The sequence below is a fragment of the Elephas maximus genome, chromosome 4 (assembly GCF_024166365.1).
Source record: "Elephas maximus indicus isolate mEleMax1 chromosome 4, mEleMax1 primary haplotype, whole genome shotgun sequence".
NCBI lineage: Eukaryota > Metazoa > Chordata > Mammalia > Proboscidea > Elephantidae > Elephas > Elephas maximus.
The window spans coordinates 161983135-162006733 of record NC_064822.1 but is presented as its reverse complement, the minus strand read 5'-3'; the positions used below and the strand labels follow the sequence as shown (position 1 = coordinate 162006733).

The following is a 23599-nucleotide window of genomic DNA, read 5'->3' as shown; positions in this document are numbered from 1 at the left end:
TGCATCATGCTCTGAGCACGTATGAGTGGGTAGATGCCCATTAAATACTTTCATTGGAGCTGAGAAAGATAAGGTTGCGAGAAAACTCTGAATGCCAGATATAGGTGAGTCATGTTTAATGCCATGGTCATCAACAGGCAACCACTGCAAAGTTATTGAATATGAAAGACAAAAGCTGTATTATGGGAACATTAACATACTGAAGTGAAGAAAGACAGATAAAACAAAGTGATGATCTGTGCTAGGGTTGGATTTCAATAAAGCAGAAAAAAAAAATCAAGGACATCCACAGATACTGCAAAGGAAAAACGACTAATCTCATATAAATTCGAACTCAAGTTCTACCATCAATATCTTTAAGTGGTCTCTAATAAAACCTTAGAGAATCATTTGGCCTTCAAAGATAAATGGCTGACAATTAGAAAATCAACTATTTCATAACTCTATAAGTAAATAATACCCTACTCCTCCATTAAAGAAGACCATACAGGTACTAAGTGGAAATCACAGGAAAGTTTTCTTAAAGAAAATCTGACACAGTATTCTGGTCACATTTTGAAATCCTCTTCTGAACCAAATCTTTTTGGCTCTAAGAATTGTCAAGGTTATTACTCTTAAGTAACCTTTTTATATTTATATGATGTCACAGAGATTTTTTTTTAATTAAACTTTTATTGTGCTTTAAGTAAAAGTTTACAAATCAAGTCAGTCTCTCATGCAAAACCTTATATACAGCTTGCTATATATTCCTAGTTGCTCTCCCCCTAATGAGAAAGCACATTCCTTCTTTCCACCCTGTGTTTCCGCATCCATTCAGCCAGCTTCTGTGCCCCTGGGCCATCACATCTCCCCTCCAGACAGGAGCTGCCCAGATGGTATCGTGTGTCTACTTGATCCAAGAAGCCCACTCTTCACCAGTATCATTTTCTGTCTTCTAGTTCAGTCCAGTCCCTATCTGAAGGGTTGGCTTCAAGAATGGTTCCTGTCTTGGGCTAATAGAAGCTCTGGGGACCATGACCTCCGGGATGCCTCTGGTCTCAGTCAGACCATCAAGTCTGGTCTTTTATGAGAATTTGGGGTCTGCATCCCACTGATCCCCTGCTCCTTCAGGTATTCTCTGTTGTTCTCCCTGTCATGGCAGTCATTGATTGTAGCTAGGCACCATCTAGTTCTTCTGGTCTCAGGCTGATGTAGTCTTTGATTTATGTGGCCCATTCTGACTCTTGGGGTCATGCTTACCTTGTGTCTTTGGTAATCTTCATTCTCCTTTGCTCCAGCTGGGTTCAGACCAATTGATGCATCTTAGATGCCTGCTTGCTAGGGTTTAAGACCCCAGACGCCACTCTCCAAAGTGGGATGCAAAATATTTTCTTAATAGATTTTATTACGCCAATTGACTTAGATGTCCCCTGGAACCATGGTCCCCAAACCACTGTCCCTGCTACTCTGGCCTTCTAAGCATTTGGTTTATTCAGGAGACTTCTTTGCTTTTGGTATAGTCCAGTCACAGAGATATTTTAATTATCATTTACTTCCCTCCATACACTCAGCAGGTCATATAAGAAACAGCTTCGAAAGCATGTAAATGCTTAAAATTAAATATCAAAAGGTTAAAAATGTAAAAGCATGAGGAAAAAAAAGGAAATTTTATGTAAATAGAAAAAAAAAATGGCCCTAGTGATAACAAGGAAATCCTGGTGGCAGAGTGGTTAAGTGCTATGGCTGCTAACCAAAATGTCAGCAGTTCGAATCCACCAGGTGCTCCTTGGAAATTTTCTGGGGCAGTTCTACTCTGTCCTATAGGGTAGCTATGAGTCAGAATCGACTCAACGGCAATGGGTTTGGTTTGGTTTTGTTTTTTGGTTTAGTGGTAACAAACCACACAAAAAAAAGAATTAATTCAAAGAAATTGGAATACTATGACCGTGTGACATATTTTAAAGACAAAATGACCTGCAAAGAAATTCTGAATTTACTTAATAGGTCTATCGTTTATAGTGGTATCAGTTTAATAATTCTGAAATTATTTTGTTAATATAATAGGATAAAGCAAATGAGTAAAAACATTGATGTTGTTGGTAACCAGGGTCCTCAATATCGAAGAAGGAAAACACAAAAACAGAATGTTGGAGGTAAGAAGGGACCTTTTGGTGTTGAACTTTGAAGTGGAGATTTCAGAAAGAGCTAGCAAAAAATATATATATATATTTTTTTAAGATCTATATATCTTAGCTCTATCGAGTTAAAGAACTAGTTGAGATATAAAGATATGTTGGGGAGGCGGGGGCCAAGATGGCTGACTAGGTAGACACTACCTTGGATCCCTCTTGTAACAAAGACTCGGAAAAACAAGTGAATCGATCACATATATGACAGTCTACGAACCCTGAACAACAAACACAGATTTAAAGAGTTGACCTGAGTGACAGAGACGGAGAACGAACAACTATGGGGAAGCAGAGACTGTTTTCGGAGCCTGGAGCCAGCGTCCCAGTCAGGTAACCTTGGCGCTGGGCTTAGGACTGGACGCAGGGGAGCTGAACACAACATCCTGTGAGGGCGCAAACACGGGGCGCAGCCCTACCCCCCTGAACTGATCCCGGGAGGGGGCCCAGCCGGTCTACGTGAGCGGTGCGGCGACGCGGCTGGCAGGAGGAGAAGTCCCCGGAAGGCAGAGACTGGTTTTGGAGCTGGGAGTGCAGCGTCCCAGCCGGGGAACCTAGGCGCCGGGCTTTGGAATGGGCACGGGGGAGCTAAGCATGGCATCCTGTCAGAGTGCAAACACAGGCGGCAGCCCTACCCCGCTGAACTGACCTCGGGAGGGAGCCCAGGCGGTCCACGGGACGGCGAGGCGAAGCGGCGGGAGAAGTCCCTGGGAGGCAGCGACTGGTTTTGGAGCCGGGAGTGCAGAGTCCCAGCCAGGGAACCTTGACGCTGGGCTTTGGACTGGCAGCGGAGGAACTGACCGCGGCTTCTGCGGGCCTGACCCTCAGGGGCAATCTCTACACAGCCAGCACACACAGGTGACACGTCCCTCGGGAATCTCAGATAAAATAGTCATCCCAAGCAAGATAAATAACTTTGTCTATATTCCGGGGTGTAACTCTCTCCTGTTTTTCTGAACCCTCCCCTCCCCTTCCCAGGTGGCTTCATTAACATTGGAATTTCCTGAGCCAGAGGGAGAACTGCTCCGTGGCTTTTCTTTTCCCTTTTTTTTTGGTCTTTTCCTAACCCATTCTTCCCGCCTGAGAGAAGCAACCACAAAAAACCCAGGAACCAAAAATCCTTCCCTAACTGGACTAAAAACACAGAACCAGCTCCAGCCAAACATATGTGATCCATATCTCAGGCTTTCATCCCTACACGGAACAAGGTGGCTATTATAATGCAAAGGCATTTCTGATAGGGATCTGACTGCATTTTTTTTAGTGGATATACTGGAAAAACAAGTTTCCCAGGTCTGATATCTCTGCGTATTCAACAGAGCCCTCACTGACCCACAACAGGGAACTGAGGGCTGAAGCTCCCCCCACACCACCTAGCCTCCTGCCTTAGGGGTCTAAGGTACCTACCCATCTGTAGAGGTACTTGCATTGGGGGTCTAAGGTACAGCTGCAGAGCCCTCCCACGAAGGTGCTTTAGGAATAGAGACACACCTACCTCACTGACACATGGGGGAAGCCTGTCAGCATCCTGCCCCCCCTGGAGTGTGAACCCCAGCTGCTAATAGAATCTGGTGCATACAACTATCACCACTACTTCTCAAGGTGGATAGGTGTTAGGGTGCATCACACACTCCATGACCCAAAATCAGATTCTACTCAAGAATAGTGAATGGACTCAGGCATATATATCTGGTAACAGCCCAAACCAGCTGGTAATAGGTCATAAGTAAGTCAAGGGCTACAACAATCAAGACAGCACAGTCTAGTAGCCCATCCACGTATATTGAAAGAAAACAAAACAAGATAAGACTCAGTGAGCAAATATAGAATAAATCACTACTATATCTTTTTTTTTTTTTTTTTATATCTTAGTGATGGCTCGGAGACAGCAGTCGATATCAAACCACATAAAGAAGCAGACCATGACAGCTTCTACAACCCCCCAAACAAAAGAATCGAAATCTTTCCCAAATGAAGATACAGTCCTGGAATTATCAGATACAGAATATAAAAAACTAATTTACAGAATGCTTCAAGACATCAGGGATGACCTCAGAAATGAAATAAGGCAAACTGCAGAAAAAGCCAAGGAACACACTGATAAAACAGTTGAAGAACTCAAAAAGACTATTCAAGAACATCGTGGAAAAATTAATAAGTTGCAAGAATCCATAGAAAGACAGCATGCAGAAATCCAAAAGATTAACAATAAAATTACAGAATTAGACAACGCAATAGGAAGTCAGAGGAGCAGACTCGAGCAATTAGAATGCAGACTGGGACATCTGGAGGACCAGGGAACTAACACCAACATAGCTGAAAAAAAATCAGATAAAAGAATTTAAAAAAATGAAGAAACCCTAAGAATCATGTGGGACTCTATCAAGGATAACTTGCGTGTGATTGGAGTCCCAGAACAGGGAGGGAGGACAGAAAATACAGAGAGAACAGTTGAAGATCTGCTGACAGAAAACTTCCCTGACATCATGAAAGACAAAAGCATATCTATCCAAGATGCTCATCGAACCCCATTTAAGACTGATTCAAAAAGAAAAACACCAAGACATATTATCATCAAACTTGCCAAAACCAAAGATAAAGAGAAAATTTTAAAAGCAGCCAGGGATAAAAGAAAGGTCTCCTAAAAGGGAGAATCAATAAGAATAAGTTCAGACTACTTTTTTTACTCAGCAGAAACCATGCAGTCAAGAAGGCAATGGAATGACATATACAGAGCACTGAAGGAGAAAATCTGCCAGCCAAGGATCATATATCCAGCAAAACTCTCTCTGAAATATGAAGGCGATATTAAGATATTTACAGATAAACACAAGCTTAGAGAATTTGCAAAAACCAAACCAAAGCTACAAGAAATACTAAAGGAAATTGTTTGGTCAGAAAACCAATAATATCAGATACCAGCACAACACAAGGTCACAGAACAGAACATTCTGATATCAACTCAAATAGGGAAATCACAAAAACAAATTAGGATTAATTAAAAAAAAAAAATGCTCAAAACAGGGAATCAGTGAAGTCAACAGGTAAAAGATCACAATAATCAAAAAGAAGGACTAAATACAGGTGGCATAGAACTGCCATATGCAGAAGGATACAAGGCGATATAGGACAATACAAGTTAGGTTTTTACTTAGAAAAATAGGGGTAAATATTAAGGTAACCACAAAGAGGTATAACAACTCCATAACTCAAAATAAAAACCAAGAAAAACGTAACGACTCAGCAAACATAAAGTCAAATATTATGAAATGAGGAACACACAATTTACAAAGAAAAATGTCTCAACACAAAAAAGTAAGTGGAAAAATGAAACTGTCAACAACACACATAAAAAGGCATCAAAATGACAACACTAAACACTTATCTATAATTACGCTGAATGTAAATGGACTAAATGCACCAATAAAGAGACAGAGAGTCTCAGACTGGATAAAGAAACACGATCCGTCTATATGCTGCCTACAAGAGACACACCTTAGACTTAGAGACACAGACAAACTAAAACTCAAAGGATGGAAAAAAATATATCAAGCAAACAATAAGCAAAAAAAAGAGGAGTAGCAATATTAATTTCTGACAAAATAGACTTTAAACTTAAATCCACCACAAAAGATAAAGAAGGACACTACATAATGATAAAAGGGACAATTGACCAGGAAGATATAACCATATTAAATATTTATGCACCCAATGACAGGGCTGCAAGATACATAAATCAAATTTTAACAGAACTGAAAAGTGAGATAGTCACCTCCACAATTATAGTAGTAGACTTCAACACACCACTTTCAGAGAAGGACAGGACATCCAGTAAGAAGCTCAATAGAGACAGGGAAGACCTAATTACAACAATCAACCAACTTGACCTCATTGACTTATACAGAACTCTCCACCCAACTGCTGCAAAGTATACTTTTTTTTCTAGCGCACATGGAACATTCTCTAGAATAGAACACATATTAGCTCATAAAACAAACCTTTGCAGAATCCAAAACATCGAAATATTACAAAGCATCTTCTCAGACCACAAGGCCATAAAAGTGGAAATCAATAACAGAAATATTAGGGAAAAAAAATCAAACACTTGGAAACCGAACAATACCCTCCTGAAAAAAGACTGGGTTATAGAAGACATTAAGGAGGGAATAAGGAAATTCATAGAATGCAACGAGAATGAAAATACTTCCTATTAAAACCTCTGGGACACAGCAAAAGCAGTGCTCAGAGGCCAATTTATATCGATAAATGCACACATACAAAAAGAAGAAAGAGCCAAAATCAGACAACTGTCCCTACAACTTGAACAAATAGAAAGTGAGCAACAAAAGAATCCATCAGGCGGCAGAAGAAAACAAATAATAAAAATTAGAGCTGAACTAAATGAATTAGAGAACAGAAAAACAATTGAAAGAATTAACAAAGCCAAAAGCTGGTTCTTTGAAAAAATTAACAAAATTGATAAACCATTGGCCAGACTGACAAAAGAAACACAGGAAAGGAAACAAATAACCCGAATAAGAAATGAGATGGGCTACATCACAACAGACCCAACTGAAATTAAAAGAATCATATCAGATTATTATGAAAAATTATATTCAAACAAATTTGTAAACCTAGAAGAAATGGATGAATTCCTGGAAAAACACTACCTACCTAAACTAACACAATCAGAAGTAGAACAACTAAATAGACCCATAACAAAAAAAGAGATTGAAACGGTAATCAAAAAACTCCCAACAAAAAAAAGCCCTGGCCCGGATGGCTTTACTGCAGAGTTCTACCAAACTTTCAGAGAAGAGTTAACACCACTACTACTAAGGGTATTTCAAAGCATAGAAAATGACGGAATACTACCCAACTCATTCTATGAAGCCACCATCTCCCTGATACCAAAACCAGGTAAAGACATCACAAAAAAAAAAAAAAATTACAGACCTATATCCCTCATGAACATAGATGCAAAAATCCTCAACAAAATTCTAGCCAATAGAATTCAACAACATACCAAAAAATTAATCCACCATGACCAAGTGGGATTTAGCAGGGCTGGTTTAATATTAGAAAAACCATTAATGTAATCCACCATACAAATAAAACAAAAGACAAAAACCACATGATCTTATCAATTGATGCAGAAAAGGCATTTGACAAAGTCCAACACCCATTTATGATAAAAACTCTCACCAAAATAGGAACTGAAGGAAAACTCCTCAACATAATAAAGGGCACAAAGGCAACAGCCAACATCACTCTAAATGGAGAGAGCCTGAAAGCATTTCCCTTGAGAACGGGAACCAGACAAGGACGCCCTTTATCACCGCTCTTATTCAACATTGTGCTAGAGGTCCTAGCTAGAGCAATTAGGCTAGACAAAGAAATAAAGGGCAACTGGATTGGCAAGGAGAAAGTGAAATTATCTCTATTTGCAGATGACATGATCTTATACACAGAAAACCCTAAGGAATCCTCCAGAAAACTACTGAAACTAATAGAAGAGTTTGGCAGAGTCTCAGGTTATAAGATAAACATCCAAAAATCACTTCGATTCCTCTACATCAACAAAAAGAACATCGAAGAGGAAATAACCAAATCAATACCATTCACAGTAGCCCCCAAGAAGATAAAATACTTAGGAATAAATCTTACTAAAGATGTAAAAGACCTATACAAAGAAAACTACAAAGTACTACTACAAGAAATTAAAAAGGACATACTTAAGTGGAAAAACATACCTTGCTCATGGATAGGAAGACTTAACATACTAAAAATGTCTCTTCTACCAAAAGCTATCTATACATACAATGCACTTCTGATCCAAATTTCAATGTCATTTTTTAATGTGATAGAGAAACAAATCACCAACTTCACATGGAAGGGAAAGAAGCCTCGGATAAGCAAAGCATTACTGAAAAAGAAGAAGAAAGTGGGAGGCCTCACTCTACCTGATTTCAGAACCTATTATACAGCCACAGTAGTCAAAACAGCCTGGTACTGGTACAACAACAGGCACATAGACCAATGCAACAGAAATGAGAACCCAGATATAAATCCATCCATGTATGAGCAGCTGATATTTGACAAAGGCCCAGTGTCAGTTAAGTGGGGAAAAGATAGTCTTTTTAACAAATGGTGCTGGCATAACTGGATATCCATTTGCAAAAGAATGAAACAGGACCCATACCTCACACCATGCACAAAAACTAACTCCAAGTGGATCAAAGACCTAAACATAAAGACTAAAACGATAAAGATCATGGAAGAAAAAATAGGGACAACCCTAGGAGCCCTAATACAGGGCATAAACAGAATACAAAACATTACCAAAAATGACAAAGAGAAACCAGATAACTGAGAGCTCCTAAAAATCAAACACCTATGCTCATCTAAAGACTTCACCAAAAGAGTAAAAAGACCACCTACAGACTGGGAAAGAATTTTCAGCTATGACATCTCAGACCAGCGCCTGATCTCTAAAATCTATATGATTCTGTCAAAACTCAACCACAAAAAGACAAACAACCCAATCAAGAAGTGGGCAAAGGATATGAACATGCACTTCACTAAAGAAGATATTCAGGCACCTAACAGATACATGAGAAAACGGTCTCGATCATTAGCCATTAGAGAAATGCAAATTAAAACTAGATAAGATTCCATCTCACTCCAACAAGGTTGGCATTAATCCAAAAAACACAAAATAATAAATGTTGGAGAGGCTGCGGAGAGATTGGAACTCTTATACACTGCTGGTGGGAATGTAAAATGGTACAACCACTTTGGAAATCTATCTGGCGTTATCTTAAACAGTTAGAAATAGAACTACCATACAATCCAGAAATCCCATTCCTCGGAATATACCCTAGAGAAATAAGAGCCTTCACACAAACAGATAAATGCACACCCACGTTTATTCCAGCTCTCTTTACAATAGCAAAAAGCTGGAAGCAACCAAGGTGTCCATCAACAGATGAATGGGTAAATAAATTGTGGTATATTCACACAATGGAATACTACGCATCGATAAAGAACAGTGATGAATCTGTGAAACATTTCATAACATGGAGGAACCTGGAAGGCATTATGCTGAGCGAAATTAGTCAGAGGCAAAAGGACAAATATTGTATAAGACCACTATTATAAGATCTTGAGAAATAGTATAAACTGAGAAGAACACACACTTTTGTGGTTACGAGGCGGGGATGAAGGGAGGGTGGGAGAGGTTTATTTACAGATTAGTTAGTAGATAAGAACTGCTTTAGGTGAAGGGAAGGACAATACTCAATACATGGAAGGTCAGCTCAACTGGACTGGACCAAAAGCAAAGAAGTTTCCGGGATAAACTGAATGCTTCAAAGGTCAGCGGAGCAAGGGCGGGGGTTTGGGGACCATGGTTTAAGGGGACTTCTAAGTCAATTGGCAAAAGAATTCTATTATGAAAACATTCTGCATCCCACTTTGAAATGTGGCGTCTGGGGTCTTAAATGCTAACAAGCGGCCATCTAAGATGCATCAATTGGTCTCAATCCACCTGGATCAAAGGAGAATGAGGAACACCAAGGTCACACGATAACTAAGGGCCCAAGAGACAGAAAGGGCCACATGAATTAGAGACCTACATCATCCTGAGACCAGAAGAACTAGTTGGTGCCCAGCTACAACCGATGACTGCCCTGACAGGGAGCACAACAGAGAACTTCTGAGGGAGCAGGAGATCAGTGGGATGCAGACCCCAAATTCTCATAAAAAGACCAGACTTAATGGTCTGACTGAGACTAGAGGAATCCCAGCGGTCATGGTCCCCAAACCTTCTGTTGGCACAGGACAGGAACCATCCCCGAAGACAACTCATCAGACATGAAAGGGACTGGACAGTGGGTGGGAGAGAGATGCTGATGAAGAGTGAGCTATCTGTATCAGATGCACACTTGAGACTGTGTTGACATCTCCTGTCTGGAGCGGGGATGGGAGGATAGAGAGAGTTGGAAGCTGGCAAAATTGTGACGAAAGGAGAGACTGGAAGAGCTGACTCATTAGGGAGAGAGCAAGTGGGAGTACAGAGTAAGGTGTATATAAACTTATATGTGACAGTTTGACTTGATTTGTAAACATTCACTTGAAGCTCAATAATAGTTACTAAAAAAAAAAAGAACTAGTTGACACCCCAAATAGCAAAAAGCACTTCACACTCACAGATATTGGTTTCTAAATATTATTCCCTACCAAAAGGAACGAAATTGGTGATTTCAGGTATTGGGTAGAGAAAGCATACAATAAGTCTAGAGTATGTTGTTGTGCAGAAAGCAAGAAATTGCTCAAAGAATAATGGGAACATGTGAAAAAGAATACAGGATCTAGTTTAAAGAGTCTCCCACTGACAAAATTTGTGACTATGAGCATCAGAAAGAACAATGATGATAACTGACTTTAAAATATTGAATAAAAAAGGAATCCAGTCTACAATGTTACTAAAAAATATAAAAGAGACAGAGGCGGGACCGTTCTTCTTTACAAAAGAATGTCAGCAATAAACGTAGCAGGAATAATTCAATTAGAAAATCACCATTGTACAATCAGATTATTTTTTCAGTACTAAGGGGTAAAGGTAAAGGTACCTTGACAATAGAGAGGTCGGGTAGACATCACCTTAACAAAGGGATAGCACTTTAACTCACCAATAATAGGACAAATTGACAGTATATGTAACATCTAGTGTGATATAATGGGACATACACAACATCACCTACATAACCATGAGAAACTACCAGGAAAATCCGATCGTGAAATATACTAGAAACATGTCTTCAAAAACATCAATGTCATGAAAAAAAAGGTTGGGGATGCTATTCTAGATTTAAGAATATGTCCAACAAATGCAATGAGTGATCCTTGACTTGATCCTGGATTTTTTTTTAAGTCATTTTTTCCCCAAAACGATATGTACGGAATACATACAGCAATTTGAAAGTTGGCTATATAATAATTGTGTTATATATATACATATATAATTGTATCAACGAACAATTGTATCAATGAACAAACAAGCCTGTCTTGAAAGAAGTACAGCCAGAGTGCTCCTTGGAAGTGAGGATGGCGAGACTTCGTCTCACGTACTTTGGATATGTTATCGGGAGGCATTAGTCCCTGGAGAAGGACATCATGTTTGATAAGGTAGGGAGTCAGTGAAAAAGACGAAGACCCTCGATGAGAGAGGTTGACACAGTGACTACAACAATGGGATCAAACACAGCAATAATTGTGAGGATGGCACAGGACTGGGAATTGTTTTGTTTTGTTGTACAAAGGGTCACTATGAGTTATGCATATAGAGAGACAGTAACTGTGGCAAAATGGTGCTGTTCCTAGGTGCCAATGAGGTGGTTCCAACTCATAGCGACCCTGTGTATGACAGAACGAAACACTGCCCAGGTGAAATATTAACAATTAGCAAATCTAAGTGAATAGTGTGTGTGTAGCCATTATATTACTCCTTCGATTTTTCTGTAGGTTTGAAATATTTTCAAAGCAAAAAGTTGGAGGAAACAATTTACCACTGTTAACTCTCTTAGCACGTTCTATAATTTTCAGGGGGAAACAATCAAATTTTTAATTATCTTTATATATATATATATTTTTTAATTATCTTTATATATTTTAGAAATCCTGGTGGCAGAGTGGTTAAGAGCTATGGCTGTTAACCAGAAGGTTGGCAGTTCGAGTCCACCAGGAGCTCCTTGAAAACTCTACGGGCAATTCTGCACTGCCCTATAGGCTCGCTATGAGTCGGAATTGACTCGACGACAATGGGTTTTTGGGTTTTATATATTTTATTTGATAAACACAGAAATATGTTTAACTTATATGTGTGTTGTAAAGCACATTAATATAAGTAACATGCAAGCCACCACCCAACTCAAGAACTAGTTACCCAAGTTACCAGTGACTTGTAGTTGTTGTTAGGTGCCATCGAGTCGGTTCCGATTCATAGCGACCCTATGCACAACAGAATGAAACACTGCCCGGTCCTGCGCCATCCTAACAATCGTTGTTATGCTTGAGCTCCTTGTTGCAGCCTCTGTGTCAATCCACCTTGTTGAGGGTCTTCCTCTTTTCCGCTGACCCCGTACTCTGCCAAGCATGATGTCCTTCTCCAGGGACGCATCCCTCCTGACAACATGTCCAACGTATGTAAGACGCAATCTCGCCATCCTTGCCTCTAAGGAGCATTCTGGCCCCACTTCTTCCAAGACAGAAATGTTCGTTCTTTTGGCAGTCCATGGTATATTCAATATTCTTCGCCAACACCACAATTCAAAGGCGTCAACTCTTCTTCGGTCTTCCTTATTCATTGTCCAGCTTTCACACGCATATGATGTGATTGAAAATACCATGGCTTGGGTCCGACGCACCTTGGTCCTCAGGGTGATATCTTTGCTGTTCAACACTTTGAAGAGGTCCTTTGCAGCAGATTTGCCCAATGCAATGCGTCTTTTGATTTCTTGACTGCTGCTTCCATGGCTGTTCTTTGATGTTCATTAGTAAGTGCTTCAAGTCCTTTTCACTTTCTGCAACAAGGTTGTGTCATCTGCATAACTCAGGTTGTTAATGAGTCTTCTTCCAATCCTGATGCCCCGTTTTTCTTCACATAGTCCAGCTTCTCATATTATTTGTTCAGCATACAGATTAAATAGGTATGGTGAAAGAATACAACCCTGACGCACACCTTTCCTGACTTTAAACCAATCAGTATCCCCTTGTTCTGTACGAACAACTGCCTCTTGATCCATGTAAAGGTTCCTCAGGAGCACAATTAAGTGTTCTGGAATTCCCATTCTTTGCAGTGTTATCCATAGTTTGTCATGATCCACACAGTCAAATGCCTTTGCATAGTCAATAAAACACAGGTAAACATCCTTCTGGTATTTTCTGCTTTCAGCCAGGATCCATCTGACATCAGCAATGATATCCCTGGTTCCACATCCTCTTCTGAAACCAGCCTGAATTTCTAGTATTTCCCTGTCAATATACTGCTGCAGCTGTTTTTGAATGATCTTCAGCAAAATTTTGCTTGTGTATGATATTAATGATATTGTTCTATAATTTCCACATTCAGTTGGATCACCTTTCTTGGGAATAGGCATAAATATGGATCTCTTCCAGTCAGTTGGCCAGGAAGCTGTCTTCCATATTTCTCGGCATAGACGAGTGAGCACCTTCAGCACTGCATCTGTTTGTTGAAACATCTCAGTTGATATTCCATCAATTCCTGGAGCCTTGTTTTTCGCCAATGCCTTCAGAGCAGCTTGGACTTCTTCCTTCAGTACCATCGGTTCCTGATCATATGCCACCTCTTGAAATGGTTGAATATCAACTAATTCTTTTTGGTATAATGACTCTGTATATTCCTTCCATATTCTTTTGATGCTTCCTGCCTCATTTAATATTTTCCCCATGGAATCCTTCACTATTGCAACTCGAGGCTTGAATTTTTTCTTCAGTTCTTTCAGTTTGAGGAACGCCGAGCGTGTTCTTCCCCTTTGGTTTTCCATCTCCAGCTCCTTGCACAGGTCATTATGATACTTTACTTTGTCTTCTTGACAGGCCCTTTGAAATATTCTGTTCAGTTCTTTTACTTCATCAATTCTTCCTTTTGCTTTAGCTGCTCGATGCTCAAGAGCAAGCTTCAGAGTCTCCTCTGACATCCATCTTGGTCTTTTCTTTCTTTCCTGTCTTTTCAGTGACCTCTTGCTTTCTTCACGGATGATGTCCTTGATGTCATTCCATAACTCATCTGGTCTTAAGTCACTAGCGTTCAATCCATCAAATCTATTCTTCAAATGGTCTCTAAATTCAGGTGGGATATACTCAAGGTCATATTTTGGCTCTCGTGGACTTGCTCTGATTTTCTTCAGTTTCAGCTTGAACTTGCATATGAGCAATTGATGGTCTGTTCCACAGTTGGCCCCTGGCCTTGTTCTGACTGATGATATTGAGCTTTTCCATCGTCTCTTTCCACAGATGTAGTCAATTTGATTTCTGTGTGTTCCATCTGGCAAGGTCCATGTGTATGGTCACCGTTTATGTTGGTGAAAGACGGTATCTGCAATGAAGAAGTCGTTGGTCTTGCATAATTCTATCATTCGATCTCCGGCATTGTTTCTATCACCAAGACCATATTTTCCAACTACTGATCCATCTTCTTTGTTTCCAACTTTCGCATTCCAATTGCCAATAATTATCAATGCATTTTGATTGCACGTTCGATCAATTTCAGACTGTAGCAGCTGATAAAAATCTTCTATTTCTTCATCTTTGGCCTTAGTGGTTGGTGAGTAAATTTGAATTATAGTCGTATTAACCGGTCTTCCTTGTAGGCTTATGGATATTATCCTATCACTGACAGCGTTGTACTTCAGGATAGATCTTGAAATGTTCTTTTTGACGATGAATGCAACACCACTCCTCTTCGAATTGTCATTCCTAGCATAGTAGACTATACGATTGTCTGATTCAAAATGGCCAATACCAGTCCATTTCAGCTCACTAATGCCTACAATATCGATGTTTATGCATTCCATTTCATTTTTGACGATTTCCAATTTTCCTAGATTCATACTTCATACATTCCAGCTTCCAGTTATTAATGGATGTTTTCAGCTGTTTCTTCTCATTTTGAGTCATGCCACATCAGCAAATGAAGGTCCTGAAAACTCTACTCCATCCATGTCATTAAGGCCTACTGTACTTTGAGGAGGCAGTTCTTCCCCAGGCATCTTTTGAGTGCCTTCCAACCTGGGGGGCTCATCTTTCAGCACTATATCAGAGAATGTTCCGCTGCTATTCATAAGGTTTTCACTGGCTAATGCTTTGCAGAAGTAGACTGCCGGGTCCTTCTTCCTAGTCTGTCTTAGTCTGGAAGCTCAGCTGAAACCTGTCCTCCGTGGGCCACCCTGCTGGTATCTGAATACCGGTGGCATATCTTCCAGCATCACAGCAACACACAAGCCCCCACAGTATGACAAACTGACAGACACGTGGGGGACCAGTCACTTACATCTACATATATCTTCCTCCCTCCTATGTCATCCCCCTGCCATCTCCACAAAGAACCATCATCCTAAATTCTGTGTTATCATTCTCTTCGATTATATATAGAGAGGGTATTAACAATATCTAGAAACATAGGTGAATATATATAATGTCACCAAAGACATCTTCAATCTATATTTCCAGATTTTATGGGCCATCTGTTATTTTACCATACCAAATAATATAGTTTTCTACATATGGTTTATTTATATACAATCGAGTAATTTTTAATACATAGCTTTGCCAATTATTGTATGGATTTATTATGCACAATATATTGTATGCCTGAAGAATACTTTGGTTAGTTTTCTTTGTTTTTGAACTCTACATAAAATGGTATCATACTGAATATGGTCTTCTAAAACTTGCTGTTTTAAAATTAAAATTATGCTTCTAAGATTCATTCATGTTGGCCATTTTTCACTGATATAAAATATTCCTGTTTGTGAATTTATTTATTTATCAATTCTCCTACTAGTAGATATTTGGGTTGTTTCTAGCTTTTTGCTATTATGAACACTTCTGCAAACATCTTTATACCTGTCTTTTGGTGTACATATTCAAGAAATTTTCTAGGGTATACCTAGAAGTGGCATGGCTAGGTCAAAGCATATGCTAATGTTCAACGTTGTAGGATAATTTTTTTGTCCATAAGTATTTACTCTTCTGTGAAAGGTCTGTTTATGTCTTTTTACCCGTTGTTCTGTTATTATTTATCTTTTCTGTTTTGATGTATTGGAACTCTATACATAGTGTACACACTAATCATTTATCAATAATACAGATAACAAATATATTCTCCTAAGTTGTGGCATATCTTTTCATTTTTTAATGTTTGATTACCAGAAGTTCTTAATTTCAATACAGATTTATTATTCTTTTTCTTTTAGGGTTAGCACTTTTTTAATCTTGCTTAGGATCTTCCTTACTCCAAAATCAGAAATATATCGTCCTATATATTCTCATTAACAACCTGCATTATGCAGATGACACAACCTTGCTTGCTGAAAGTGAAGAGGACTTGAAACACTGATGAAGATCAAAGACTACAGCCTTCAGTATAGATTGCACCTCAACATAAAGAAAACAAAAATCCTCTCAGCTGGACCAATAAGCAACATCATGACAAACAGAGAAAATACTAAAGTTGTCAAGGATTTCATTTTACTTGAACCCACAATCAACAACCATGGAATCAACAGTCAAGGAATCAAATGACACATTGCGTTGGGCAAATCTGCTGCAAAAGACGTCTTTAAAGTGTTAAAAAGTGAAGTGTCACTTTAAGGACTAAGGTGCACCTGACACAAGCCATGGTGCTTTCACATGCATGTGAAAGCTGGATAATGAATAAGAAAAACCAGAGAAGAACTGACACTTTGAATTATGATGCTGATGAAGAATATTCAATATATCATGGATTGCCAGAAGAATGAACAAATCTGTCTTGGAAGAAGTACAGCCAGAATGCTCCTTAGAAGCAAGGATACCAAGACTTCGTCTCACATACTTTGGACATGTTAGCAGGAGGGACCAGTTCCTGGAGAAGGACATCATGCTTGGTAAAACAGAGGGCCAGCGAAAAAGAGGAAGACCCTCAACAAGATGTGTTAACACAGTGTCTGCAACAATGGCCTCAAGCATAATGACTGTGAGGATGGCACAGGACTGGGCAGTGTTTCGTTTTGTTATACATAGGGTTGCTATGAGCTGGAACTGACTTGATGGCACCTAACAATAAGAACAACATATTCCAACCAAAACACACTACCTCCAGGTCCCTGGTTAATGCACACGGTTAACGCACTCTGCAGCTAACTGAAAAGTTGTAGGTTCAAGTCCATCCACAGGTGCCTCAGAAGAAAGGCCTGGCAATCTACTTTCAAGAAATCAGTCATTGAAAACCCTATGTAGCACTGTTCTACTCTGACACACATGGGGTTATCATGAGTTGGAATCAATTCAATGGCAATTCAATGGCAATTAAAAACTTATATTGTTAAGTTTTTTTTTTTTCTTACATTGAACTCTAATGAATCTGAAAGTTATTTTTATGTATGGAACGATAAGGAATATAATTTCATTTTTTCCAGTATGGCTATCTAATTATCCCAGTGAACGACAATCCTACCACTTTGAAATAAACCTTGAAATATGATAGAATTAAACCCCAAAGACACCCCTGATTTCTTTTTTTCTTCAAGAATGCCTTAGTAATTCTTGGCCCTTTGTTTTTCACCTAAATTTTGTAAAGTTTGTCAAGATCTATGAAAACCTACTGAGATTTTGATTGGAATTGCATTTGAATCTATAGATCATTTGACGAAAACTGTCACCATTATGATATTTGGTCTTCTTACCATAAACACAGGCTATGTCCTTTTATCTGATTCTTCTTTAATACTTTTTAATAAAGTTTTTTTTTTCCCTTTTTTTAAGGAGCCCTGGTTGCACAATGGTTAAGTGCTCAGCTGCAATCAAAAGATTGGCAGCTCAAATCCACCAGCCACTCCATGGGAGAAAGATGGGGTAGTCTGCTTCCATAAAGATTATAGTTTTGGAAACTCTATGGGGCAGCTCTACTGTCCTATACGGTTACTATGAGTTGGAATCAACTCGATGGCACACGATTTTTTTTTTATGCTTGTAGGTCTCTGGTTAGATGAAATCCTTTGATATTTTATAGTTGAAAATATCTTTTTTTATTATGTTTTCTAACTGCTTGTTGCTGGTGTATAGAAATACAATTATGTATATATTATATAGGTATTATATATGCATATATTTGGTAGGTTCTTTCGCATTTTCTTGATGGACAATCATATTATGTGGAAATAATAAGTTTTGTTTCTTCCTTTCCAATCCTTATATCGTTAAATTAAGATTATTTTTGTTGTCTTCCAGTACAGTTATTTTTCCCATCTTCCTGCATTGCCCAGTCTCTAGAGTACGGTGGCTCACAATGCACCCTCTTTTAAACTAACCAGCATCTGATTAATTCTATTTAGTGGTATTTAGTGACATTCAAATGCTTTAGATGGCAATCAGAGGTCTTATTAGGCTATAATACTTAGTTCTATCCTATAATTACTGGTAATTTAAAATGGACAAGTGGTAGTTATATAAATATTGGCTATATAACCATGCGAGAGTAGCTCAACTTTGTTAAAATTTAACCTAACATAGAAGAATTTTTAGACCTAATGATGTTAAACCTTATTTTGGAACTCAGATAAATGTGTTATTTGTATGTATATTATGTATTACTGTTGGTATCTTTTTTTAATACTTTGATCTCACTACCCAGTAATGAGGCAATAATAAGCTACAACTTAGATCCACCGCTGTTAGAGATAGAGATGTCTTTCTGAATTTTTTCAGTGGCTTCCAGAATAAAGTACAAATGCCTCAGCCCTTTGAAATCTAACCATAATCGACCTCTGTGAGCTTATTGCCTATCATCCCCCACGTGTGCTTTTTACTCCAGCCGTAACAGAATTCTAGCAGTTCCTAAATTGTACCATGCAATTGTCTGCTGCCACCTTCCTAAAAGCTAATTCCTCTATCCAAAACGATTACCGCCTTTTCTAGTTTCTTCATGGAGAAAACTTTTACTAGCTTTCTGGTCAACTATCCCCTCTTCTAGGCAGCCATTCTTAACTTCCTTGTCTAAGGTAGATGCCCTCTTTCTGTGTACTCAAACACTCAGAGCACACCTATGTTACAACATTTATTAACATCCGCTGTTACAAATGGCTTACTTACCTAGAAGCTCAAAAGCAGAGGCTGTGTCTTATTTGTACCAAGCCGAATATGATGTCTGTATCATAGCACACATTCAATAAATATTTGCTCAATTGAATTAACAAAATACCAATAACTTACTATAACTCCAACAAATACAATTAATTTAATTTTTTTAGAAGTTTACTGATTTGCTACACAAGGTGAAAAGCAATAATGAAAGGTATCTATTGATATTAATCAGAAAAGAAAAAAAATAACAAAACTTACTGAAAAACACCCAGTCAACAAGAACACAATTTACAAATTAAATTGATTCTACACTTGAACTTGGCTTAAAATTGATTCAGAACAACTTATTTGCTTTGACAACTACTACCTTTTAATTGGTCAAGAAGCATGACGGCTATTCGGTGCTGGGCTTGAATGAGTTCAAGATGCAAATCCATCATGAAACTATTTGCTGTAACTGGTTTGTAAATATTTCCATTCACATCTTGGATGTGCTTTGGTCCAGGAGAGTTGAGGCAAAAATAAAAAAGAAATACAGTTATCAAATCACACTAAAAATAGTTGTCTTATTATCCCTCAAGTCATAATCTTAGTCTTAGGCGTCAAATTCTCTCACTCCTCGACCCTTTCCAATCTTGCTTATATACGAATAAATATGCTTTTAGAAGTCATCAGTGTCCTCTTAACTGATAAATTCAAAGGCTCCTCACTCTCTCTGATTTCTTCTGGGAAGAGGGGCAAAATACATTTCTGGCCTATGAGAGAGGAGCCACCACAAATTATACTTTACTTACCTACTTACAAGGCCAGCCCTCTTCTTACTTAAGTACAACTTGAATCTATTGTAAGATTTTTCCATTCTTACCTTGGTATAACAGTGATCAATTACTGATGATCCATTTGGCAAAGTAGTTAACACGCAATTCAAATTTATTGCCCCAATCACTTTGTCAAGAAGTCCATAAGCGAAATATAATTGTTCATCAGGGTTTTTCTAAAATAATTTTATAAACAAAAAAAGAAAAGGAAAACATAAGGGAAAAATCACACGCAAAACCTTCTAACTCCTTTTAACAATAATTAAAAAACAAATTTAAATACTCAAACATCAACAATGTTATATTTCTTATTAAGTGTACTGTCTTTTATTAAACATGGATTACTATCAATAAAGACAAAAATAATAAATTTCATCATTTTCCCAAATATAAATTTTCACATGCATGCATATAATTTCCATTTATGGTTTTCAAAATTCTGATTTACCAACTGCAGAGTAAACTTAAAAACAGAGCTCACGTAATTTGTCATTTTCATATACTGCATTTTTAAAAGAAACATATTGATTTTTTTTAAAAAAAAAACAGGATCTCAGAGCTGTAATGTTAAACTTAAAAAACTTACAGACCATCAAACCCAATGGTCTATACATTGTTTTTCAAAAAGGAAGACCCTTTCATAGAGGGTAATATAAAGAGTAGCCAGCTTTGTTCAAACTTCCACATTTTCCACATCTCCAGATATTTTTAAGGGAATAAAACAAGCACACACATGGATAAAACTAAGATCCTCTGTATAGCGGTCCACAATGCCATTCCCTTTCTCCACCTCTAGAGTAGCCACTTCCCTGAATTTGGTGTTTACCATTTCTTTGCCTCTTTTCAAACTTTTACTACATGTGTATGTATACATCAACAATATGTAATATCGCTTTGCATATTTTAAATTTCTCTTGTAAAATTCCATAGTATCTTTTTTTCATACAACCATATGTGGTTGAAACCTATTCATGCTGGTATGTGTTACTCAAAGTTTCATTCAGGGTTTGGTCATGATCACAAAACTACTCTAGGAACTCTAAGCCAAAAAGGATTTAATAGAGAATCAGAGGTGTGTGGGGGAGCAAAGGTCAAGGAAGCTGCCAATGACTATTTTGCTGCAACCAATGCCCAAGAGCTTTCTCAGTCTCTGTGAATCTAAGAATCTCTAGAAGGCTGCTGACAACAACCTCAAAAAGCTACTGACTGAAACAGGTCAATTGCAAGAGCTTGCCCAGGAGGGCTGATAAATTCACATCTGCCATGTGCCACTGAACAATAAGAAATCTCTCCTTCCTCCTGCATTACAAATTCATGCAAAGACCCTCATTGGAAGACTAGCTAGAACCATATGGAAGTGAGACACTGGGAAACATAGCTCCAGGTCTACCCCCTATAATGTGAAGGAGACTATAGAAGGACATAGCAGTGATGTCAATCTGACAATCCAGACCACTCTTCGTGGCTACAATGAAATAGCATTACACTGAGGAATATGTCACAATTTATGTATCCACTCTTCTGTTGTTGGACTTTAGATTCCTATTATTAAAAATGTTGCAAAGTATTATACTTCTCTGTGAATAAACACAAGGCTGATACTTCCTTTACAACCCTTATACCTTTTATTCTCTTTTCTTTTTTTATTCAGCTGTCTAAGACCTCCAAGACATGTTGAATGGAAGGACGACAGATATCTTTATGTTATTGGATCAGTATAAACTGACTGTTTCTAATCTTCTTCCATAAATATAACATTTGCTAAAGGTCTTTGGGTGACACCTTTTAACAGATACCAAAGTTCTTTTCCTAATTTGCCGAATTATTTTTTAAAAGGATGGTTGTTCAATTTGCTGAATTTTGTCAAATGCATTTTTTTTTGCATCTCCTTACCTAGATTTTTTACTTCCCATTAATCTGCTAATGTGGTGTAGTGCATTATAGGTTCTCTAGTGATAAATCATTCTTGTATTCTTAAAATACACTAAATTTGTTGTGTGTGTGTATGTGTAATGAACAAATTCTCCATTCAGAAGCACAGGCTCAGTATTCTTTTTGTATAAATTTATGAGAATGGAAGTTCCCAAGCAATCTAAGTAGCAAAATTCAAATAACAAACCTATCTGAGGGCAGGCCCAAGGTTACAAATCATCAGGGAAGATTCTCTCCCATCCTTCCCCCTTCTGAGTACCCAAGCTGAGATATTTCCCTATGAAGATGGGTAGATTTTTTTTTTCTAATCTATTTTTCCTAGGTTGTAGCCTTTTGCAGTTTCTAACTCTACAGAGTAGAACTGCCCCACAGGGTTTCTAAGGAGCAGCTGGTGGATTCGAACTGCCGACCTTTTGGTGAGGGGCTGTAGCTCTTAACTACTGTACCAAAAGGTCTCCAACTTTATAGGGGAGGAGGGTTGTCAGTTTCAGTCCCCTATACCCCGCCCCCTCACACACACATCCCTTTCTTATATCCAAGCCTCATCTCTTATCCCTGGATGGCTATTAAAAATTAAAGCTTCTTTGTAGCTGAGTCCATCCACCCCACACCTGCCAGCTGCTGCATCATCTACTCTTAAAATTGCCATTCTGGTTTTCATTTCCCCTTTCTATTTTGAGCCCTGGGATTCACCTTACTTTCTTCTGAGCTCTGCAGTGTAGTTGAGGATAGTTGTTCACTTCTGTCCAAAACATCTAGATGTTTTGTAGAAGCAGGCTTTTGGGGTTATCTAGTTTGCCATACTGCCAGAAACAGAAGTCTCTAAGGATACCGTTTTAACCCCCAAAATTTCAAATACCCCCACACACCCACATACTTTTCTCCACTTCCTCCTTCTCTTCCCTTTCTCCCTCCCCTTCTCCTCCTCCTTCTTCTTCATCATCATCATCACCATTACCATCACAGTTAACGTTTAATTAAAACTTACCAGGTTCTGTGCTACATGTTTTATATAGATTCGCCTTTTACTTGTCACAGTTCTATGAGGTTGATACTCATTAGTTACCATAATTTTATAATCTACTGATTAAAAAATAGCTGTTATATATTCAGTGAAACTTTTAAATATGTTTTTATGTAATCACAACAGCATCTCAAACATTTTTAAAAATAGTAGCATATATATATGCAAGATATATAATTTATCCTATCTACAGATTCTATTTAACATGCTTGCTGCTAACTGAAAAGTTGGAGGTTCTAGTCTACCCAGACATGCCTCAGTAGAAAGGCCCAGCAATATACTTGCAAAAAATCAGCCACTGAAAACCCCGTGAAGCACAGTTCCACTCTGACACAGGGAGTTGCCATGAGTCAAAACCATCTAGACAACACCTGATTTGGTTGTTGTTTTTTTTTTACAGACTCTGCTAAGTGAGCATATGGATTTGTGGATTCTCCTTGCAATATATTCTCACTTCCTCTTCCCACTTCACACCCCTTCAGATGTGTCTGAAAACCCAAGGTTGAGAGTCAGTGCTCTATATGAAGCATGAGAGGAAAACAGTCTCTACTATGTGCCAGGTATTAGTTTATACAATTTCATCAATGCATCTCATTTCATCTCTATAACAACCTAGTGGAATAGGTACTACCCTTCTAATTTTACAGATGAGAACACATAAACAGATGAAATAACTCATTAAAGATCATACAGTCAATATCTGAGTCAGGACTCAAGTCCAGGTCTTCCAACACCAACTGCTGTGCTCTTACAGCACACCAATGAATCATCTCTCATAGATCTAGTATACACTCCAG

General features: G+C 38.4%; 1 protein-coding gene across 4 annotated transcripts in view; it reads right to left on the bottom strand.

Moving 5' to 3' along the window:
* CFAP54 (cilia and flagella associated protein 54) overlaps window positions 1-23599 on the bottom strand; it is a 499063-nt gene that overhangs the window by 398126 nt on the left and 77338 nt on the right. For all 4 annotated transcript variants that reach the window (XM_049884120.1, XM_049884121.1, XM_049884122.1 and 1 more), the window contains 2 exons: window positions 19894-20022; window positions 19396-19522 (listed from right to left, as the gene is read on the bottom strand). In XM_049884120.1, coding sequence (XP_049740077.1) covers window positions 19396-19522; window positions 19894-20022 — 256 coding nt within the window. The remainder of the gene's footprint in view (window positions 1-19395; window positions 19523-19893; window positions 20023-23599) is intronic.